Source organism: Pelecanus crispus, chromosome 12, assembly GCF_030463565.1.
Source record: "Pelecanus crispus isolate bPelCri1 chromosome 12, bPelCri1.pri, whole genome shotgun sequence".
NCBI classification, from domain to species: Eukaryota; Metazoa; Chordata; class Aves; order Pelecaniformes; family Pelecanidae; genus Pelecanus; species Pelecanus crispus.
In genome coordinates this window covers 19,099,015-19,121,253 of record NC_134654.1, presented here as the reverse complement: position 1 = coordinate 19,121,253, position 22,239 = coordinate 19,099,015, and the positions used below count along the sequence as shown (strand labels likewise).

General features: G+C 38.9%; 2 protein-coding genes across 3 annotated transcripts; both read left to right on the top strand.

The window, feature by feature from the left end:
* Nucleotides 1-1,074: 1,074 nt before the first annotated feature.
* On the top strand, nt 1,075-8,889 carry LOC104030811 (ketosamine-3-kinase). 2 transcript variants are annotated; one of them, XM_075719584.1, is made up of 6 exons: nt 1,075-1,215; nt 3,537-3,688; nt 5,117-5,208; nt 5,709-5,791; nt 6,192-6,314; nt 7,064-8,889. In XM_075719584.1, the coding sequence occupies exons 1-6, from the start codon at nt 1,075-1,077 to the stop codon at nt 7,400-7,402; spliced, it is 930 nt and encodes a 309-aa protein (XP_075575699.1). In that variant the 3' UTR covers nt 7,403-8,889. The 2 variants fall into 2 exon arrangements, with proteins under 2 accessions (XP_075575699.1, XP_075575700.1); XM_075719585.1 differs by lacking the exon at nt 1,075-1,215 and adding an exon at nt 1,630-1,703.
* Nucleotides 8,890-14,572: 5,683 nt separating this feature from the next.
* On the top strand, nt 14,573-21,417 carry LOC104030812 (fructosamine-3-kinase). Its single transcript, XM_009482631.2, has 6 exons — nt 14,573-14,738; nt 15,795-15,946; nt 17,289-17,380; nt 18,610-18,692; nt 20,158-20,280; nt 21,079-21,417. The coding sequence occupies exons 1-6, from the start codon at nt 14,598-14,600 to the stop codon at nt 21,415-21,417; spliced, it is 930 nt and encodes a 309-aa protein (XP_009480906.1). The 5' UTR covers nt 14,573-14,597.
* Nucleotides 21,418-22,239: the final 822 nt, after the last annotated feature.

The following is a 22,239-nucleotide window of genomic DNA, read 5'->3' as shown; positions in this document are numbered from 1 at the left end:
AGTGTCTAAATCGATCAGGCAGCACAGTAATACTCTTAAAAACCCCAAGCAAGACAGATCAGTATAGTGAATAGGGAGGTAGTCAGGAATAACTGAAGATGAATCAGTGACTGTAACCAGTGAGACCACACACATATAAGGAAATTGTAGAAAATGAAAGTAGACAATCTTGCACTAACAAAGAAACAAATTAAAGATCAGCAGGAACTCTTCCAGCTTCTATGCTTAGAAATTTGTATTTTAAAATAAGTTACTTGCTAAATAAATAACAAATTCTAATAGGAAAGAACATACTAAATTACTTCAGACCTATGCTGGCCAGTGTCCAATGATAGAAAACTGTTCTTGTTATTGTTGAAGAACAGAATGAATTTGAGCATGTACCTTCATAATGGCCAGAAAGCACATTAAAAATCCAAGTATTTTAAAATTACTATCCATTCCCTTTGTTACGTATATTGTCCTACTGCAACATCTTTTCCTTGACACTTGCATCCTCTGCATCTATAGTAGGGAAGAATTCACCACATGCCCAAGGAAAATGAGTTCAAACAAAAGCATATTTACAGGCTCCGCAGTACAAAACACGTTCCAAGAGAGCTGGGATTTTGGCTGGCACTATTTAGCATCCTGCCCAACCCCACCGGGCCGAGGGACTCTCCCAGATGTGGCTGCCCGGGTACAGCAGCGGGAGGCAATGCGGAGGGGAAGCCCCTTCACCTCCTCCAGAGCCGCAACCGCTTCGCTCCCCTGAGGCCAGGCCACGGCAGCCCAGCACCCCACTCCTCCGTATCTGTCTCCGAGAAGCGACTTTACGCTTCTCCCTCCCGCAGCCGAGAAGAAGCGACTCCTTCAGAGCCCTTCCCCAGCGCCTACAGCCAAGCCCTCACCCTTGGCCAGTCCCCACCGCCAGCTGCACCCCCAGCAGCGCCCGGGCCCCTCGCCAACCTCTCCCCCTCCACCGCGGCGGCCGCCGCCATTTTGCTAGCCCCGCCCGCCCGCGCGCCGTTAGCGGCGCCGCGCAGGCGCAGCCGCCCCGCGCAGGCGCAGTGCGGTGCAGGCCCCGCAGGCAGCATGGAGGACGCGCTGAGGCGGGAGCTGGGCACGGCGGTGCTCCGGCCGACGGGGCACTTGGGGGGTGGCTGCATCAGCCAGGGCCAGAGCTACGACACGGACCGCGGCCGGGTGTTCGTGAAGAGCAACTCCAAGGCGGAGGTGCGGGGGGCTGGGAGTGAGGGTGGGGTGCGTGTGGTGGACCCCGGGGCGGGGAGGCAGCTGTGAGGGCGGTCGCGCTGAGGAGGTGGGCGGCGGGCTGGCCTCAGCCGGCCCCGGCCTCTTCTTGATGGAGGGAGGTTTGCCGGCTGGCCTCAGTAAAATTTCGACTGCCGGTGTCAGGGAGGTGGCCTGTCGCCGGGGTTAGAGTTCGGCCTCGTTTGGCAGCTTCTGCCTTGTGAGGGTCTGGCCGGCGGCTGCTGTGGGTCTGGAGCCTGGCTTGCGGTGGGGGTGCCCCGGGATGGGGAGACCGCGGTGGGGGTAGGCACTGGGATGGGAAGTAGCCTTTCTGGTGGGATGTTGTTGCGGTATCAGTAATTATTTGTCCAGGGCATGCAGTACAATGACGTGCTGTTGTCAATTATGGCTGGGATAATGGTTGTATGACAGCGGCTGCATATGCTGTGAAAGTGTCTGGAGCAATCTAGAAGGTATAAAATTATCTTCTGATGGTATGCATCTTTCTTTGTTGTAACAAAACCAGTAATTCCCTGCACATAAGAAGGATCTTTTCTCAATAAATGGTATTTTTCCACAATTGTTGTTCAAGATTTTCTGCTTTGTCCTTTCAATACCTGGTACCAGCTACTGTAAAAGGTAGATATCAGCATTTGATGGAGATTAAATATAATGCAACATACCTATATGGCATCCTTATTTGCAAAAGCAGAGATCAGGTGGAATTTACTTTAAAGGTACTCTACGCTTGTATCTGTTAGATGAATAGCTTCACTGGAAGAACAAAAGTCAGAAGTTGTATTTGCCTTTAATAGCAAACAAATGTTTTTGAAAGCATGTATGCAATTACATCTATTCTAAATTTGTCTATGCTTTGTGATCATATCAGGGAGCTGGGTGGATGCACTGATGGGAAAATGTAGAAAGTTTATTCTGCTTTACATTAGACTGAAAATATTTTGAATTGATAGCAATATAGCCCTTCCACTTAGGCCTTTGTTAATTGTGTATTTAGGTGTACAATCCAGCTAGCTACAAGATAGGGCTTGGGAAAAAAGATCTGGATAGATTTTTTATTCAGTAATCATTTCATTTTCTATGCTTTTGCCTGTGAGTGGATTCTGAGTGCTGATTAAAGCAAACTTTGCCAAACTGTATTATAATGCTGTGCTGTGTGTGCAGCAGTGGCTGTATATCAGCAGTTTCTTTAGAAAAACAAAATTCTTTAGAAAACACTATGGTTTTTACTCTACTAAGGTTAACAGCTGATTTCAACCTAGTATGATGCTTTAGACAGAGATACAGTATTTACTGATTTCCTCTGAACAAAGCTATCTCATGGCTCAGTAATTCAGCAGTTCTTCATTCTTGATCTCCTGTAGGCTTTGGAATTTTTAGTCAATGTCTATAGCAAATTGTCCTTTGACAGTGTTTCATGTGTCAGTACTAAAGGGCTGGTATTCTCTTTCTATTTTATTAATTATATTTCTTTGCTTTTGCTTTTAGCAGATAGCATAGATTTCCCACATACCCTTTTTCTGCAACCTCTGCCTAACTCTTCTAGAGTAGTATTTCTTTGTGTGACCAGTGTCACTGATGTCAGTGGAGGAACTCAGGAGGATAGATTTTACTCAGTGTGGATAACAGTTGCAGAAATAGGTCCTAAATTCTGAATGTCTTCAAAGCAAATGCAGTTGGTAGTGGCTTGGGTTTGAAGGGCTTCTGTATGCAGGTACGGTAAGGGGCATTTGGCTGCTATCATTGATTTTTTTTTTTTTTTTTTTTCCTCATGAGACAAAAGAAATAGGCCACGGAAAATCGTTCTGTGACTGCAAATTAGACTGTTTTGAAGATCAGCTGTATTACTAAGCAGTCTGTGTCAGCAAAGTCATGAAGACTATGAATGTCAGTACCGTTCTTCTAGTCTCTCAAGTGACGATGTGTATTGCCCATAGCTTTCTAGACATTTGCTACATAATCCATTAGTAAAATATCGCTTATCTTTTATATATATGCAGTTTGCAGTCCTTCAGTTGTAAACAGACTTTCTAAGTTACTTTTATGAATACAGAGAATGCTAGAACCTAAGTCACTTCCACGGAGTCAATTTATGAAGTGAAATACCTGCAATTGTAAAATTACTGTCAAGTCTGGTGGTGTGGATCTACCTGTATCTTGTACATGCAGTAACCACATGCTCCAAGCTTTTTATTTAACATTACAGCCTTGATTAGTTTTGTGAAAGAGCTTTGTTTACCTGTGCCTGGTGTTCTTAGAGACTAATGCTTTCCTTTAATATTTGGCAGGCCAGAAGAATGTTTGAGGGAGAAATGGCAAGTTTGGAAGCCATCTTGAAAACGCGGACAATAAAAGTGCCTAAACCCATCAAAGTTATAGACCTGCCTGGGGGCAGTACTCTGTTTGTGATGGAACATTTGGAAATGAGAGGCTTAAACAGGTAAAACACAGTATTATCTTTGCATCCTTTAACCAGAAATTTTGACTATTATGACAGTTAAGTCACTTGTTTTCAGAGGGGAAACTTGTTTTAATTTTTCTTTAAAGTCAAGATACATTTGGGAAGTTATACAGCAGAGAACTGTATAAAATACTTCATAATACTTTACCTAGAAAATTGGTTATACATCAAGAAGTGAGTGTGATTTTTGTTTAGTTTTGGGTTTGTTTGGGGTCTTTTTTAGGTAATTAGATCTTTTTACAGTAAGGTTCCTTTTGCAGTAACGGAAATGACCTACCTGATCACCTGTTTTGTGTACTTGCCTTTGGTATAAGAACCAGTGTTTAATATTGCTTGTCACAAGCATGCAGAGGCACTTCCCCAAATGAATGAATCCTCTTCTCAATATTTTTACAACTGTCACCTTGATTTTGATAGTTTCAAACTTTTGGCCCTTCTCTGTCGCAAACACTTGAGAAAATTAAAATATGATGATAATACTTCTGTCTGATTCCATTACGGAGGAGGGCATGACCAATTTCTCATCCCAGTCTCAGAACTTCTGCAGCCAGCTTGAAGTCTTATCCCTCATCCTGCTCGTCCACAGAGTTTCTAATTTGTGAAGACCCCCCAGTGAGCTCCAAGAGAAGGAGCAGAAATCTTGTTGTGGTTGGGCTGCTTGAGATGAAAAGTGTGCAAATGCAACCTTTGGCATACAAATTTCAGGGAATAGCTACAATCTGTGTTAGCAGGAACAAAATGAAGAAATAACTTTGCCTTAAATGACAGTGCCTTGAGAACAGGGAAAGATGTGAGAGGTCACAGACAGGAAAAGGGGCATACTTTTGTTAACATGGGAGGCAACTGGCTGTAAGAGTTGTTTGTAATTACTGCAAGGCTTTTCTGAACTGTGTAGAGGATAAGCTTTTAATAAAAATAAATGAATAAATAAGGCCCACCTGACTGTTCCATCTTCTAGACCTTTTAGAGAGGCCAAGCCAGAGACAGAGAGAGATATAAAGAGGGTCTTGTTTGGCTCTGTTTCCCTAAGACAGTTTGCCAAAAAAAAAAAAAGGCATAACATGCTGTGCGTGCTTTTCTTACAGATATTTTACCGAAAGTTCATATAGAAGTGATATCACACAGAAATTAGAATTGATAGTTTCTTATTGTTACTAAATTTATGATTGCTGCTTACTTTTAATAGTGTTGTCAGAAACAACCATGTAAGTAGATTTTGTTCTGTGTTAATACATAATCTTTACAGGAAGAAGAGGTGTTTATGACTGGAATATTTTCAAAATGTTCTTTGTTAGAGATGCAGAAATTGTTATACTTGCTTGGTAAATTTTTTAAAGTAATTCCTGGAATATCAAGAACTGGATTTATTCATGTGTCAGTGTTGCTAAGAATACTTTTGTTTCTTAGACATTCAGCAAAGCTTGGAACACAACTAGCTGATCTCCACCTTCATAACCAGCAACTTGGAGAGAAGCTGAAGAAAGAAGAGAGCACAGTCGGTATAGTACACAGCTGTTTGCAAATTTAACCTAGTTAATAATAATCTACAAAATAGTTAAAATAGCTTTTGTTATTTCAGGATAAGTTTGTCTTCTTCCCCTAAATATATTATGAAGATAGATTTGGATGAAACACCCAGGCAGGGGGTCTTCTTTTTGCTTTTATTTGCTCTGTTTGGATCTCTGTAAGCAAAACGTTTATTCAATTTGGGACCCTTGGGGTCCCGACCCACAGTTTCTGCAAGGATATGGTATCAGAGGAGATACGCTAGCTCAAAATATGATTATGAAGATTATAATATAGCTACTTAACATAAAGCTTTAAACTTAAAAAACAGCAGCAACAACCATTGTAACAAAAAGAATGTTAAGGTGCATTTTTTTTTTTTTATTCTCAGTAGAAGCAACATTGTACCCTTGCTTAGTTTTTAAGGTCCATTTGCATTGCAGGTACTTAGAATCTTGTCATTAGTATTGGATTTTTGTCTTTGGTTTGAAAGGTAAAGGTCAAGGGCAAATGGAAGTCCAGTTTGTGGATCAATTTGGCTTTCATACAGTTACCTGCTGTGGCTATCTTCCACAGGTAGGTTGTACTTCATCAGACTGATAGAATTTTAAGTTTATCTTATTTTCCCTTCAGTGACACAAAGGTCCAAAATTATCATAGTGGAAATTCATTTATTTCTGTGGTGTCATAAAAAGAAAAACCCTTATTCAGCCTGCTAAGGGAAGTAGTGCTTTGACAGCACTTACAGCTGCATTGGACATTCATAGCTCTTCAATTGCTTAGTTTTTATCACTTACAAAAAATTATTTATTCCCCTAATTTAATATTTTAAGGTAACAGTCTATTAAATAGTAGCATTTACTGTCCTGGAAGGTATCAGCACAAAGTCTGTATAATCTTTCAGACTTTATTTGAAAAAGAAAAATCTGTCTTCTGTGTGGTGTGGAACTAATATCTGCAATCCTGTTCCTTTCAGGTGAATGACTGGCAGAATGACTGGGTGACTTTCTTTGCCAAGCAAAGAATCCAGCCCCAGATGGACATGATCGAAAAGAATTCAGGAGACAGGGAAGCAAGAGAACTTTGGGCACAACTTCAGGTAGGAGAAATTCTCACATTATAGTGATCGATAGGTATCAGTTGTTTAGATTTTCTTTTCATAACACAAAGTTCCTGTTTGTTGGTATGCTCCAGGTTCTGTTGGTAAGAGACTCCAGCTTTTAGGGATTAAAATGCCCTTTATTCTAAGGTATGATGGCTTTTGCCATATCACCCTATGCTAATATTCCAAAGTGAATGTATGCCAGATAGCACTTTGCCTTACTGTTTGGGAAATACTAGATCAAGATCACATTTCTCATTCCCTGTAACATGTTCATGATGAGAAATGTATATAAGGAGTACTGTTCTGCACATCATCTATTCACTTAAGGTTTGCATCTGATTAAGTGACTGCAGTATTAGCTATCTGGGTACTACTCTGTAGAAATCCCTTCAAGGTTGGTGAGAGATTCCTGAGCCTTCTAATGATGAAGTGGGTGGTTGTGGTTGTTATTAAAGCTGGTCAATATTGCAGCACTGAATGCGGTTTTAATTTTTTTATTTTCTTAGTGCTAAAAAACATTTGGATGACTATTCTTCAGCTGCTGGCTTTTATGAAAAATAGAAATTCTCTTGATTTTCTCAGCATCTCTGTTGACTAGGTTGTATGCTGTTTCAAGTTATGGGGTTTTTTTAATGGACTTTTAAGAAGTTTCAATTCATGCTCTGCATGTATGCAGATAAAACTCTGTAATAGTTCACCTTAAAATATAGTACTTACACATCTTGTTTTTTTCCCCCCTGCAGCTGAAGATACCCAGTTTGTTCTGTGACTTAGAAATTGTTCCTGCTCTCCTGCATGGAGATCTCTGGGGAGGAAATGTAGCTGAGGATGATTCTGGTCCAATTATCTTCGATCCGGCTTCTTTCTACGGCCATTCAGAGTATGAGCTTGCCATAGCTGGGATGTTTGGTGGCTTCAGCAGTTCTTTTTACTCTGCTTATCACAGTAAAATTCCCAAAGCTGCAGGGTTTGAGAAACGCCTAAAGCTTTATCAGCTTTTTCACTACATGAACCATTGGAACCATTTTGGCACAGGGTACAGAGGGTCTTCTCTAAACATTATGAGAAACCTTATAAAGTGACTTTCTGCCTAAGCAGAATACTTCCTACATTGCTTGGAAAACCCCATACTTGGGGGTGCAGCTACAGGAGTAGTAATGTTAAAAAAACCTACTAGATCCTTGACCTTGTTGCACAGCTAAAGACCTAGAATCAGTGAGTCCTGCTGAATACCAAGTGTAACATAGTCATCCCTTTTTAGGATAGTTGGGAATACCTTTATGAGGGAAATATCTTGAGGAAGGAGTTTATTCAGTTGCACAAAAGGTCTGTTGGTGTCAAGAAAACGTTGTATGCTTGAGACTAGGCAAGTTAATACAAATCAAGCACTCAGGTGTAAATCATTTGGAAGAAGTTCTCTCTTTGGGAGAGATGTGGGGACCAAATGTGCTTCAGAGTAGAGAAATATCAGGGTTTGCATTTGCACCCTAATGGAAAACATTAGAGAAGTTTTTGTGAAATGGAAAATTGCTGTTCTCAGTTACGGAGGAGATGGCTAAAAAAGTTGCTTATTGCTTTTTGCTGTTCCCCCCTGCCCACCTTTATGATAGATTGCTCCGGGCTCTTTCAGCTCTTCATGTCCAGTTATGTGCATGAAAACAATGTTACAAAATATTTTGAAAGTCAACAAGAAAATTATATAATGGGAACTGTGAGAAATTATTTGGTCTTGCTATTCATTATGCTAATGTGATTCTGTTGGATGGAGACTGCTTCCTGTTGTTACAAAGCTGTATGAAAATACTTACAATTTTTTCTGGCATGTGCATTTTGGTGCCTTGTGGCATTCTTGTAGGCTGTTCTGTGCTTGCCAGTCAGTGGGCTCTTACCTATAGCAATTTTGTTTTCACCAGAACTAGCACTCCCTTCTTTTTTGGATTATGCTTTTGTCCAATGGTGTGCATTCTTAAAGATCTTTTCTGGTAAGACACTTTACATGTACACATCCTGTGAAGATGTACTTTCTCACTAATACTAACAGAAGATGTACTTTTTGATTGTTGTCATTGCCCACAGGATAATGCCATCTGGTCATGGTAGAGGCTTCACATAAATTTTCTGTAGTTTAGACCACAGGTGCCGTAAGCTAACATTTTCCTTCAGTCCCCACTGAGTGCACTTTTTAGCCCTTGGGATAAGAGACACGAAACCAAAGGAAGTTAAAATGTAACTCGCAGAAAAGCAGCTCCACACTGGTGTCAGAACTTCTTTAACAGTAGCTTTGCAGACTAGCTGTTTCTTGTACCTACAAGATGGTAACACTGAAATTGTACTCTTTTTGATGTAGGCTGGTAATGATATTTCAGTGCAAGTGTACCAGGTAGGTGAGAAAGATGCATGATTTCTAACATGCATTTTGAGTATTTGGGAATGACTTTAATTAATTAAACATGCTTTTCACTGGATTTTGGCAGATTCCTAAGGGTTTTTTAGTTGCTGGTTTTGCAGTTATAAGAATTGGAAGCAAGTTTAGAGAAGACTATCACTTGATATAACTTTCTCTCCTTAATTCTGCTACTCTTCTCCCTGGCTGTTTAACTTTTGCTACAAAAAGTTTTAAAGCCTTGCTTGGTAGAATAGCTTTTACTTTTACCTTGTTGCTTAAATAAAAAGTTTCCCAGCTGATTATTGTTGTCTCTGTTTTCTGAATTAAAATCGTACAGCTTGCGTCTGTTCTTGGGGAGCTACTTGCTCTAACCTGTTAAAGGTCCCTAGTTTGTTAGACAATTAATTCAGCAAAGGTGTTTATGGGAACGTGGTCATGGATTTTAATATGGAGCAGTGTGTCACTGAAGAAAATTTACATGCTGTTTGGTTACAGTATCAGTCCTATCTGTGCCTTCAGACTTTATGTATTGTACCAGCTGTTTGGATGTTGTTGATGAAATGTTATGTCTGTGCCCCTATCCTTATCCCATTCACCCAAACTTAACACTGCTTAGCGCAGTTGGTTGAAGAAATGCTGTGGAATTTTAGCCAGCAGTCAATCTGGTTAGATCCTTTAACTGTTCATTTCCATATGCCTTCATAATAAAGTTAGAAGTTATTTAACAAGGTCATTCTGTTTACAAACCTCCACCAACTCAACATGTTTATTTTGCTAAAATACCTAAATACTTTTTATCATTAGAAGGTGAAAAGTGATAATGAAGGTGGATTTTCTGTCAGTCGTAGACTTGAGCAATAAACAGTAAGTCTTCAAAGTCGCCTTTTCCCAATAGAACTGAATCAAAATATTTTTATGATTGAGGGAAAATTGTGTTGTATGCAGGTTATGTAAATAGAAACAATTGTATTTAGAGCTTTAATTTTAGGGATATTATGCTCACTTTTTCCACTTTGCGCTACAATTAAAAATGGAAGGGGGTGTAAAGAGGAATACAAATGGATTGTAACAGCAAGCTCTATGGTACCATGGATCCCTTGGTTTTGAGTTCTTAGAGACAGCAGTTGAATCAGAGGATGGAGAAGAGGATGAGATCTTCTCTTCTGAAGGCAGGCTGCTGGTGGATCCTGAAGAAGGAACTGCTGCAGTATTGTAAGGTAATTTTTTTTTTCTTATGTATTGTATAGTTCTGCACTGCTCTTAGAATTCTCTTTGATCATTTTGTTGCTTTCTGTGTTCCAGGTGTGCCTTTGTTATTCTTTATCTCTTTCTCCTGTAGTTTAAAGCTAACATGTTCTGCTTTTCCTTTTCATGTATACCTTCCTCTTGGCTCCCTCCGTGCATTCTAAATCTGGCGAGTACATTTCCTTGTACCCGTGCTCTCATTCCGTATTTCCTGGTTCTGTATCATAATTTTGCTGACTTTGCATTCCTATTTGTACAAGGAAAAATGGTAAAAGAACCACTGAGGTTTTCTTAAATATACAGTGTGCATGTATTTGTATATTGTAAAAAATTGTAATATCCTCTCATGATGTTTCTAAGTCTTTTCTCAAGATGGATCACAATACATGTATGGCATATGTAGACTAAAGCATCTCAAGACATTTGTTTTTAATACTTTGAAAACCAGATCTCTCTGTATCTTTTAATTTAAACTAAATTTTTAAATTAATTCCTTAAAGAATTAATTAATAGGTTGAGATATGATTGAGCATAATTTTAATAACATCAGCTTCTGCCTAGGAGAGGAGTTAGGGGAAGGGAAACTTGGAAATCTGGACTCAATGGTTAAGAACATAGGAGAATTCAGGTTGGGAGGGACCTTGGGAGGTCATTTAGTTCAATCTCCTGCTTAAAGCAGGATGAGCTATGAGGACGGGCCAGGTTACTTAGGTCTGGTCTTGAAAACCTCCGAGGATGGCGGCTGCACAACTTCTCTGGGCTACCTGTTTCATGGCTTGACTGTCCTCATTGTGAAAATGCATCCACTTTGAACCTCTCTGCAAGAACCTGTATTTCTGCTGAATTGCTTACAGTTCCTATATACCCTACGTTTCAGTGTGATTTTTTTTTTGTTTGTTTGTTTGCATTCTCATGGACTGCTGCCATCTGCAAAAACTGCTAATACAAATGTTGCACTCTAGTACTGTTTTTCTTCCTGCTTTTTGTCTTCACTGTTGTTCCGAAATAGATCTGGTGATTTTAACTGATGCTGGACTGTTCTAGCAGAAGTAAAAGCAGGTGGGAAGTGGTATATAATTAGCTTGTCTTGTAGGTACTGTTTGTGATAGAAGATTTAAGGGGAAAATACATTTCTGGTAACTAAGCCACACCAGAATCACAATAGTTTTATTATTTTTCTTTGTAAAATAATACTCAATTACTTTTTAACACATTTTTTAATGAAATCTCCAAGAAGTCACCAAAGTCTCCCAAGACATGGTTGACATTGTACACAGAGCTACAGCCTGTGCAGTTATACTGAAGGTCAGATCTATGGGATTAAAGGAGCTCTGAATTATTTGCCCTTGGATAGTTCCTTACTGACAAACTTAACTTCTGTCAAAGGAAGGGAGGTTTTTATGATGGAAAGACTTTTCTTGCTCTTGGCTTACACTTTTCTATAGCTTCTTTGTTTCCTATGATTCTTTAGATACTGTTACTCCCAAAGGAGAAGTAAACAATCTTTTTCTCATTGGTATGCATGGCGGTATCTGTCTTCTGGACAGTCTTTGAGAACAAATATATTAGAAGCAGTTGTGAGTAAAACAAGAAGGCAAGAGCTGGGAAACTAAACAATTACAGACTCCACTACAAGCGTAACCCTGAGGACAGGTCTTAAACCAGGAGCCCAGCAACACTCACGTAAATAGTCCTTTGTAATTCCTCACTGTCTTCTCACAGCTCACTGCTGCAATCAATATTTGCCTTTGTGCTCTGGCCATGGTGCTGAATTGTTTGTGGTAGGAAGTTTCATTGACCTACCAGGGGTATTTTTCAAGCACTCTGTTCCTTCGAGCCCATCTGGGATGCTTTTGAGTTGTTTTACTTCCAGTGTTTGAGATGATGCTGTTTGAAGCTGCTTGACTTGAAACAGTGTGAACAAAAATGTTAGGAAACCAGGCCTTTCACCTCTGCATTACCAGTTCAGTATTGATCCAGCGTGGAAGCAAACAGGCGGCTTTCCTATCTCTTGGCTTAGTAGCCATGTAAGTGGCTATGTAAGTGATGCAATGTATTTGGATTAACACAGCCCTGTTTTAACCAAAAATAAAATGTCAGAATGCTGAAAGAAGTGTTACAGTCGGTAACTATTGGCATCTTCACTGGAAATTGTAGGAGAGAAGTCCGTGGCATACTAGACTGCAAAAATTTTGGGTTCAGTAGTAATGTTGTGGATGAAGATCCATTCTCCTTGTTTGTTTTGGTTTTTGGGGGGCTTTTGGTTTGTTTGGTTTTGTTGGTTTTTTTCCCCTCCCCTTAACAGGTAAATAGAAAAAATGAATTAGGCTATCTTTCACTATGCAGAAACAAGGGTCCCTGCTCACTGTAATTTATTTTGTTGCCAGAAAACTTTATTTCTTTCCCCAGGAGCTCCATTGCAACCTAGGGTATGATTCCCTCCTTTCAGCAGCTGGAGACCATTGTTCTAATAGTAGGGTACTCTTTAGGGCTTTATATATCCTGAAATTCAAGTTGCTTGGCGTTTTCACTATCTATAAATCAGTCATATGAGTTATATTAACTAACTGCCTTAAACTGTCCAAGACCTACAGCCATAATCGAGTTGCTTTGAGTGCATAAACTGTCCAAGACCTACAGCCATAATCGAGTTGCTTTGAGTGCATGAACTGTCCAAGACCTACAGCCATAATCGAGTTGCTTTGAGTGCATGTGCACTGGTTTACTGTGATTTAATGTACATGCTGAGCCCTTATGCTTTAAGCTTCCTGTCGTCCGGGCATAGTTTGCTTTAACAGCTGTGGCTCACTTTCTAGGCACAAATGCTCCATGAGAGTGTATGGGCAAACTACCTGAGACTCCTAGAGTAAGTGCTGACTCTCCTCTACCTCTCCACAACATTCTTTCCTGTAGCTCTGTTTTGTGAATAATCTATTTTACAGTTAGTATATCAGTGATGTGACAGTTACAGAATATTACAGCTGGGCTTTGTAGAAGGATTGCCAAAGCAGTCACTGGTTACTTTAGACATAAAATGCAAAGGCCCAAGCAAGATACGTAATCTCAAATGTGGCTTCTTGCTGTAATGAGTACTCTTCTGTATTTGAATCACTGTTTCTGAGTCCAGGTCATGAGCAGCACTTTTCCAGCTTGTGCTCTTATTCTATAAGCAATGTCCTGCTCAAATAAATCTGGATGTTAGAAAAGTTCCTCCTTAGCCAATTTGTCCCTTTGAGGTCTGGTATGTTCCAGCTGCTCCGCATACCATGAGGAGCTATGTTCTGAGAAATTACTTGTTTGAGAAATAACTTGTACTATACCAATATTTTTCACTCCCTGTAGGACTGGAACCATTTGTGAATGTAGTGAAAAGCCTACCTAAATGAAGCCAGCATTTGTCCAGTAATCATTCCTTTCTCTGTTAAAACCAACTATCTTATATAAATCGATGCAAACAAATTGTAGTGAAAAGAGAGAGAAATGCATGAAAGGCAAGTGCAACAGTGGCAACAGAATCCAGAAATTCCTGGGGAGATGGTAGGCATTGCTGCTCCAAGTGAGAACAAGAACTGCAGCCTTTTCCACAGATTGTACTGTGCTTGGAGTTGGTCGTAGCCACCTAACCAAATATGTTATCTTTATACAGACATTATTAAAACAAATATTGTAGGGTCTGGGTTATGATAACATGTTTTAAAGGTTTAACACTTTATACCTGAAGGTGTCGGTGCACTTTGCAAGTATGAAGCAATTAAATTCAGTAGTACCCAAGGGATCTTCTTTCTGTGTGTTACAGATTGTGAAAGGAGATAAAAAGGTGAAATGATGTCTTAAAGATCATGTTAAATCTGGAGGGCTATATAGGAACAGTACCCCAAATTTCTTTATTGTAGCTTGATGCTTTTACTATGAATTTTCACTTGATAATGTCCAGCCCTGAGCACCTTACTATCTCACTGACTTGAGGACACTTTCGGGCAATAAAAATCTTTTGACTGTCTCTTACAAGAGATCGAATTATGTCCCAAGAAGGGAAAGCATTCAAAAGATTTCTGTGATGGCAACAGAACTCCAGTCCACGCAAAGCAAGTACAAGCAGAGAAAAAACCCACCAACCTTTCCGCATATTTCTGGTGGCTGACTTATGGTCAGCAGCACGATTTAATTGCATCCTTATGGATTGTAACTTTTGCTTTTAATCTTAAATAACCACAATACATGTGCGCAATTTGTATTGTTGCATTTAAGCTCCCTCTAGTGGATCGGTTTAAAAATGACGTCTTCTACCAATGCGATCACAGACCTTAAAAAAGAAAAACGGGTCCAAACTACAAATACCAGCAGCTCTCAGCACAGTTGAGAGAGGACCCAGGACACACCTCTCAATTTTATTCCAGCAAATATTTCTAAAGATTTTTAATTTTCATGTATAGTTAAAAAAGCCCATGGGAAGCAAAACATTTTGAAACATTACCTCTGGATTTGCCTTTTTTGGGGGGGCTTTTTTTCTTTCTTTTTTTTTTTTTTTTTTTGTGGGTGGCCCTTTCTACCTCATAGCAGAGTGACAGGGAAAGAAGGACCCAAACCTTTAATCTTGTTTTGCAGTGGATTTAGCAGAAAGCAGCTGCAGCAGCCTGGAAATCACCATGGAAAAAATCCTGAAAACAGAATTGAAAACTTCCATTCTGAAGGCGTTCGGAAGCTCGGGAGGAGGATACATTAGCCAAGGCCAAGGTTATGAAACAGACAGTGGACGAGTGTTTGTTAAAATCAACCACAAACCTCAGGTTAATGCTAGCAGATACTTAACTACTAATATTGTTGGATGTAGAGAGCTTTTTATTTTAAAAGCACCTGATCGTTAATAATTTAGAGTTCTGCATTTTCAGGCTGACTTTTAATTATTCTAGTTTTCCTTTCAGTTTTCTTTTAAAAGCTGTAGACTATTTTATATCAAGTATTAATGCAGAATGTTTGGTTAATGCAAAATGAGGTATAATGCAATGTGATAATGCTCAACAACAACAATTGGCATTGCAATGTGTAAAAAAAGAGGCTAAGTACAGAGCTGTTATTGTAGTACTTAGCGTGGAAAAGTCTAAAGCTGAATTTGCATTCACAGCATTCTTTTTCATGTTTCAGCTGGAAGGACAGAATAGTGGGAGGGAGGAAACAGGGTGCCAGTGCTAAAACTCATGTATTATTTTTAAAGCTACAGAGGTTTCAAACTTTGCCATTGCTTTTTGTATTTCTAGCAGTAAGATTCTTGCAATTTTTCAGGCCAAGTTCTTGACTTTTCTGTTACTAAATGAATACGGTACTCGATGGCTTTTTGTAACACCACAGTGCATCAGAAATTTGCTTCATCAATATCGAAAACATTCTAAAACTGCTGTGAAGAACAGCATCTTCAGAAATGTAGAGTACAGGCTTAATATTTGTACTGTCGTCTCCATCTGGTGGCCATTGACCTGCATGGAAAGGCAAACCAGTTTAAGGATTCAATCTTTTACTTCATTTAGTAGTGGTCATCTGTGGTTTTGAAGGAGGAGGTCTTGGGTATTATCCTCAGAGATACTGTTACAGTTTGGTATCTCCATAAGCAGCTGGAAATTATGGTGAAATGTGACATATCCTACTACTCTGGAATGAATTTTGGGAAAAAAAGAAGTTAGAATTAAGGTACTCAAGTCTCCCTGTGTGGACTGAAAGCTTGCTGCAGCTACATTTTTTTAATCAAGATGAATTAATTCCTTGTAACTTCGTAAACAAGGCTATTTCTTCCAGAGTACTTTTTGCAGACATACATAGTTTAGCCGAAGGATATTCTTATTCCTTGACAGGCTAGAAAAATGTTTGAAGGGGAAATGGCAAGTTTGGAAGCTATCCAGAAAACCAATATTGTGAGAGTGCCTCAGCCTATAAAAGTAATTGACCTACCTGGAGGAGGAGCAATGTTTGTCATGGAGTACCTAAAGATGAAACACCTCAACAAGTATGTCTGTACATCTCTCTTTCTTTTTACTGTGTTTTGGCGTGTATTTTCTTATATCTTGGAGTCAGTCAGAAAACTTCCTGAGAAGAACCTCTCTATTCTCTGAGAGCTAGAGCTTGTATCTGTCAAGATCCATGTTTGTGTATGTGTATATATTAAAAAATATACATACATATATCTATATATATGTGTGTATACAGTCCTTCCCCATATTTTGCTTTTCCTGACCTTCTACCTGCAATAGAAATGGCATGCTATTGCTAACCTGGAGCTTTGTATGCTGGTCCACAGGTGCTGAGATGTGACTAAAGTGAATGTGATAATGGCTGAGTTTATCCATCTTTCCCTCATGAGATTTTTCATTTGAGCTTCTTTTCCCAGCCTATCAGTTTTCTTTAAACTTATAGGCTTCTTGTGTCTTTGAAACCTCTGCTTCTCTAAGTATAATCTTCAAGTGTGATTGAAGCCAGCCAACAAGGTCAAAGGCACTAGGGTGAGGAAGAACTAAATGGATGGATAACATGAAGTTCCATTTCGTCCATCAACCAACCTGAACACGGAATTTGGGAGTCATAGGCTCCTGAACATAGGCTTTCAGGAGTTAACTGCTTCGTTCCAGGCCTCTATGGGAACATAGTAATGCCTATGGCTCCTCTGGCAGTTGTTTGTCCAACCTGTCTATTTTTATTGGGAGAATAATGGCAATTTCACAGCCTCCCCAAACAGTCCATTCCAATCCATCCCACTGTTCCTAGGAAAGATTTTTCTAATGTCTAACCTCAGTCCCCCAGGTTGCAATTTTAAACCTATGATTTTCTACCCATTCTGGGCATGGAGAAGAAATTAGTTTCCATCCTTCCAGCTCCTGTTCAGATATCTGAGCAATATTTTAACTGTTTTTTAGTAGTCTGTCTTCTGCATTAAGCAACCTCAACTGAATCCTTGTCTATGGCTTCTTTTTAGACTTACCATTCTTACTGCTGTTCAGCTGATCTCGAAATATGAGGCCCAAAAGTAGATACCATGTTCTATTCTCTGCTTACTAATGTGGAGCTTATAAGGAGGATTACTTAATTCTCCTGTACTCTATGCACCTGTTTATACAACCTTGTGTTCTGTTTACCTTTCTCGCAAGAGCATTGACTTATGTTCATTTTATTATGTTACAGCCTGTTTCTTCAGTGCTGTCCAGTCATTTGCTCCCTGTCATGTACTTATGAAGTTGATTAAGGTTCTATACTTGCCAAAAATATATTTGGTCATATTTAATTGAGATTCTTTTCCCTGTAATATTTTGTTCACTTGTCTTGTTTCAGTTTCATTTTGTTTTTTGATCCTACAGATATTCTAAAAAGCTTGGAGAGCAGATAGCAGATCTTCATCTTTATAACCAGAAACTTGGAGAGAAATTGAGAAAGGAGGAAAACACAGTTGGTACAGTATTGATATCATGTACTTAACCAAAACTGAAATAATTAATTTGGCTGTGGTACAGTATTGCATTATAATTTTAATGATAATTAAAGTCAATACCGGGACACTGTTTCATGAGATATGTCTCTCCTGTCCCTATGCCACACTTCTCAAATGTACATTATATACACAGGAGCTGTAATTACTATTATAATTTTATACATATAATTTTAACCTTGATAAACCTAAATTAATTTATTTTTAATTCTTCCTTTTGTATATACTTTGTTGTATAAAATTACGTGGATACTGAAATTTAGTAAGAAATAGTGCTAATATTTGATAGTTAGAGCTTTCAACATTTCATAAGTCAAACTGAAAATTTGGACTAGTTGCCTTTTTCAGTGTCAGTTAAACCTTTCAGCCTCATGTACTATCAAGCTCTTAAAACGTTCTTAGCCTTACAGACATCCTCTTTTTTTGCTTACTGTTGGTTTAGACAATTAACTTATTACAGAATATGGTCCCAGTTAGTAAACACACAATTAAGTTCCCCTTAAAAGATGTTGGGGATCACATTTTTGAACTCAAATATGTAGCAAAATATACAATTGCTGCTCCTTAAAGACAACTGTAATTCAGCAGTATAAGGTCATGATCCAGTTTCTATTGACTTCAATGAAGACACCTTCCATCATTCTTTGGAAAGTGGATTAAGGTGTAAATGAAAAAAAAAAAAAAAAGGAAGCTATACAAAGAGTTATTCTTTTACAGTTGTTAATATTAAAATCTAAACCACCAGTCTGTATCTGTGTCTTTCCCATGACTTCAGGGATGGACTGGGTTCGACTCTTAGTGGTAGACATATTATAATCCATTATTTTTGAGTGAAGGCCACATTACTGGCAGGTCGCAAATAATCTATGATTCAAAAATAAGCCATGTTTAATGACAACATGTTCAAGTGTTGGAACAGTAGAGTGCGGATCTGGTATCTGGACTCTGTTCCTGAATGTCTAACTCATTTATCCAAAGAAAAGTCACTAACTGACTTACTGTGCCTCCATTTCCATTCAGTATCTTCAAGTTTAAGAGTTCTTTTGATCTTTAGAGAGGGTTGTGACCGTGAAATAAGTGTAACTTATTGCTTAAAATTATTTTGTATGCCTATTCTCTGAAATTTAGTTCTGCATTTGCAAACTTTACTATGGAAGGATGTCAAAACTCCCAATATTGATTTTGTTTCTTAGGTAAAGGAGCAGGTCACTCTGAGTCTCAGTATGTGGATAAGTTTGGATTCCATACAGCCACTTGCTGTGGTTATATACCACAGGTACGTTCCATGCCTGTGAAAGCTAACATGTACTCACAGAGTTCTGTAAACTCCTTATACAAAAGCTTGTTTAATGTGCCATTAATTTGCTTTATGATCAGTTTTGCTTTCACTGTTTCATTCTGACCTGACAGTGAAGGGAATATGATGGCTATTCCACGTGTGTGGCTTGCTACAATGCATGCAGCAAGCAGACCCAGTGGGTTGAATAGGAATTTGAAATTGTGTGGTGGTTCTTCAGCTTGGTGATACTTAATAAAATAAGCATCCCTTCACATACCATGTCTTGGTTTTGCGTTTTCTAAACCCATACTATATGGATCTCAAATGGCAAAATCCACTGCTTTTCGAGAGCCTCGTCATGTAACACATTACATAAGACATTGGAAAAGGCTCTCAGAGACAAATCCGTCATTTGCTGGCTCTGCACATGGTAGAATTTCATTCTACTGTTTAACTGAATGAACATTCAATATCTCAAACTCTTTGCTAAGTACAACTTTTCACCAAATTAGAAATGCATTGCCCAATAAAAATGAATGGATACTTTTGTATTTCTAGCAAGAATTTAGAACTGTCATGGTTTAGCCCCTGTCGGCAACGAAGCATCACACCCTACCCCTGCTGGTGGGATGGGGGAGAGAATTGGAAGGGCAAAAGTAAGAAAACTCAAGGGTTGAGATAAGGACGGTTTAATAATTAAAATAATAATAATGATAATAATAAAAATTGTAATGAAAAGGAGAACAATGAGAGAGAGAAACAAAACCCAGGGGAAAAAAAAGAAACAAGTGATGCAACCGCTCACCACACACTGACCAATGCCCATCCCATCCCTGAGCAGCGATTGCTGCCTGCCGGCCAATCTCCCCCAGTTTCTATATTGAGCATGACATCATATGGTATGGAATAGCCCTTTGGGCAGTTTGGATCAACTATCTTCTTGGCTGTGCCCCCTCCCAGTTTCTTGTGCACCTGGCAGAGCATGGGAAACTGAAAAAGTCCTTGACTAGTGTAAGCGCTACTTAGCAACAACTAAAACATCAGCTGTTATCAATGTTATTCTCATACTAAATTGAAAACACAGCACTATGCCAGCTACTAGGAAGGAAACTAACTCTATCCCAGCTGAAACCAGGACAGGAATATAATATGGAACAACTGAAATGATCTCACCAGAAACTCTCCCTCTAAAATACATTAAGGAAATTTGAATGAATGAAAATAGCCAGAACCTCAACTTATGTCTCATGTTAAAGACAGCCCCACCTAAGCATGGAATAGAGCATCACTCCCAAAAGAACAATCAACAAAAAGTCTAATAACATTGTGAGTAGGTCATACTAACATTGTCTAGGCCATTGTGTCAGCATTGAACATTTTAACTTGATATCTATGTATTATTAATACGGACTATGTACATGTTAAAATTGTTCATTACAAACCTCTGTATCATATTTTCTAGGTGAATGAATGGCAGAGTGATTGGCCTTCCTTCTTTATTCGTCACCGACTCCAAGCTCAATTGGATTTGATTGAAAAAGATTATGGAGACAGAGAAGCCAGAGAACTTTGGTCACAGCTAAAAGTATGAACCATGTCTCAAATCTGTTTTTTAGAATGTTAGGAAATATGTATCAGTGGAATTTTAAAGGTGTTTTATAAGAGAATTACATAGCTTTTAATGAACAGCAGTAACTGGACTAGCTTCACAGCTGGTCCAACAACATTGTCAACTGAAAGGAATTCATGTTGCTCTTTCAGTTTTTTAGTAGATAGTGAAAATAAACCTGTCTATTTCTTAGAATACAGCTAATAATAGTAAGATGATAAATCCTATCTAAGAACTTGGTGTTACAAAGTAGGTAAGATTCTGCTGCCCGGGCAGACTTTTATTTTTTTTAATTGGTCCAGGCTCACAGCTGAGACTGTGGTTCAGGTCACACTCCATGCAGCACTTAGGAAACAGCCAGGAATGTATTCCTCTGCAAGCTCTACATCACAAATTTGTTTACTTAATTCTGGTTAATTGGTAGAGGTGTTTACTGCTGCCCTTTTTGCCACTGAAACCTTTTAATTTAAATGAAATTTGTTTTATATTTCTTGTGACAGCCAATACAATCCATGTCTAGAAATAGTACATTAATACTAGATGTTGATACTAGACTGTGAGTTAAATGATTTGCTAAGCTTCGTCAAGAAGTCAAGAACATTTATTACTGGCTTACAGTTTAGGTTTATGCTTGTAGCCATCAACTTCAAAAGCGCTCCATGAGGACTGAAAACAGGCAGTATTTGACCAGCTTAGTCTCTTATATAGTACAGTACTTTATTTAATATTTTCTTCAAAACTCTAATTGTTATGTGTTTGTTCATGCTTTTTCAGCTAAAGATTCCTGAAATGTTCTGTGACGTAGAAATTGTTCCTGCTCTCCTGCATGGGGACCTGTGGGCTGGAAATGTGGCTGAGGATGACTCTGGGCCAATTATCTTTGACCCTGCTTCCTTCTATGGCCATTCAGAATTTGAACTGGCCATTGCTGGAATGTTTGGTGGGTTTAGCAGCTGTTTTTTCTCTGCCTATCACAGTAAAATACCCAAAGCTCCAGGATTTGAGAAACGAAACAAGTTGTATCAGCTCTTTAATTACATAAACCACTGGAACCATTTTGGGACGGGGTACAGGGGATCTACCCTAAATGTAATGAGAAAACTTCTAAAGTAAGCAGATAGGTTTGAGAAATTCTGACATAGTCCCTTAGTAATGAACAGCCCTTGCTTGTCGGAAGTAACACAAACTAGGAATTAACGTTGATGATAAAACATCTGACATGTAAAAGGCTTAGTACACTTTTGAGCCTCACTAAATGTTAAGAGTGGTTGTGTAATCTTTAACTTATACACTAGTTTTCTAGCACAGACTCATACCCTGCTGAAGGAAAAGACTGCATTGTTTGTGAAGAGTCCAGTAGGTTGGAAAAGTAGCATGACAGTCAGCCTAGCCTTACTCTCCGTAGAGAGTCTCACTTCATAGCTGCCGTGTTTCTACAGTTGTTTGCCTCTTGCCTCTTCTGCTGCTGCTCTGTCGGCAGTTCATTATGGAGAGCTACCGTTGTGGGATTGTAGTGCTAGAAGTAATAACTAGTTCCTTACCTGTCCCCTTTTTTGTTCTGTTTTAGTTTTCTCTCTCTGTTTCCATCCCTTTTCCCATTTATATTTATGTCGTCTTTCCTTTCCCATGTCCTGACCCAAAATTTAAATCAGATTCTATGAATCTGAAAATGAAAACATTCTCTTTTTGATTTAAAGAGTAGACAAGGCCCTTTAGACTGCACTTGGCAAGCATTTATAATTAATAATATTGCTAATATTTATTTTAATTTAATGTAATTTACTTACATGCTTTTGTTTTTCTCTTGCTATGAGAAATTAAATTACAGTGGTATTTGTAAAAAGGATGTCTCTGTAGTTCCTTGGTAATTAACGGTATGGTCAGAAAGTGGATTGTTACCACACAAGTTTGATTATAACTTGATAATTCATAGTT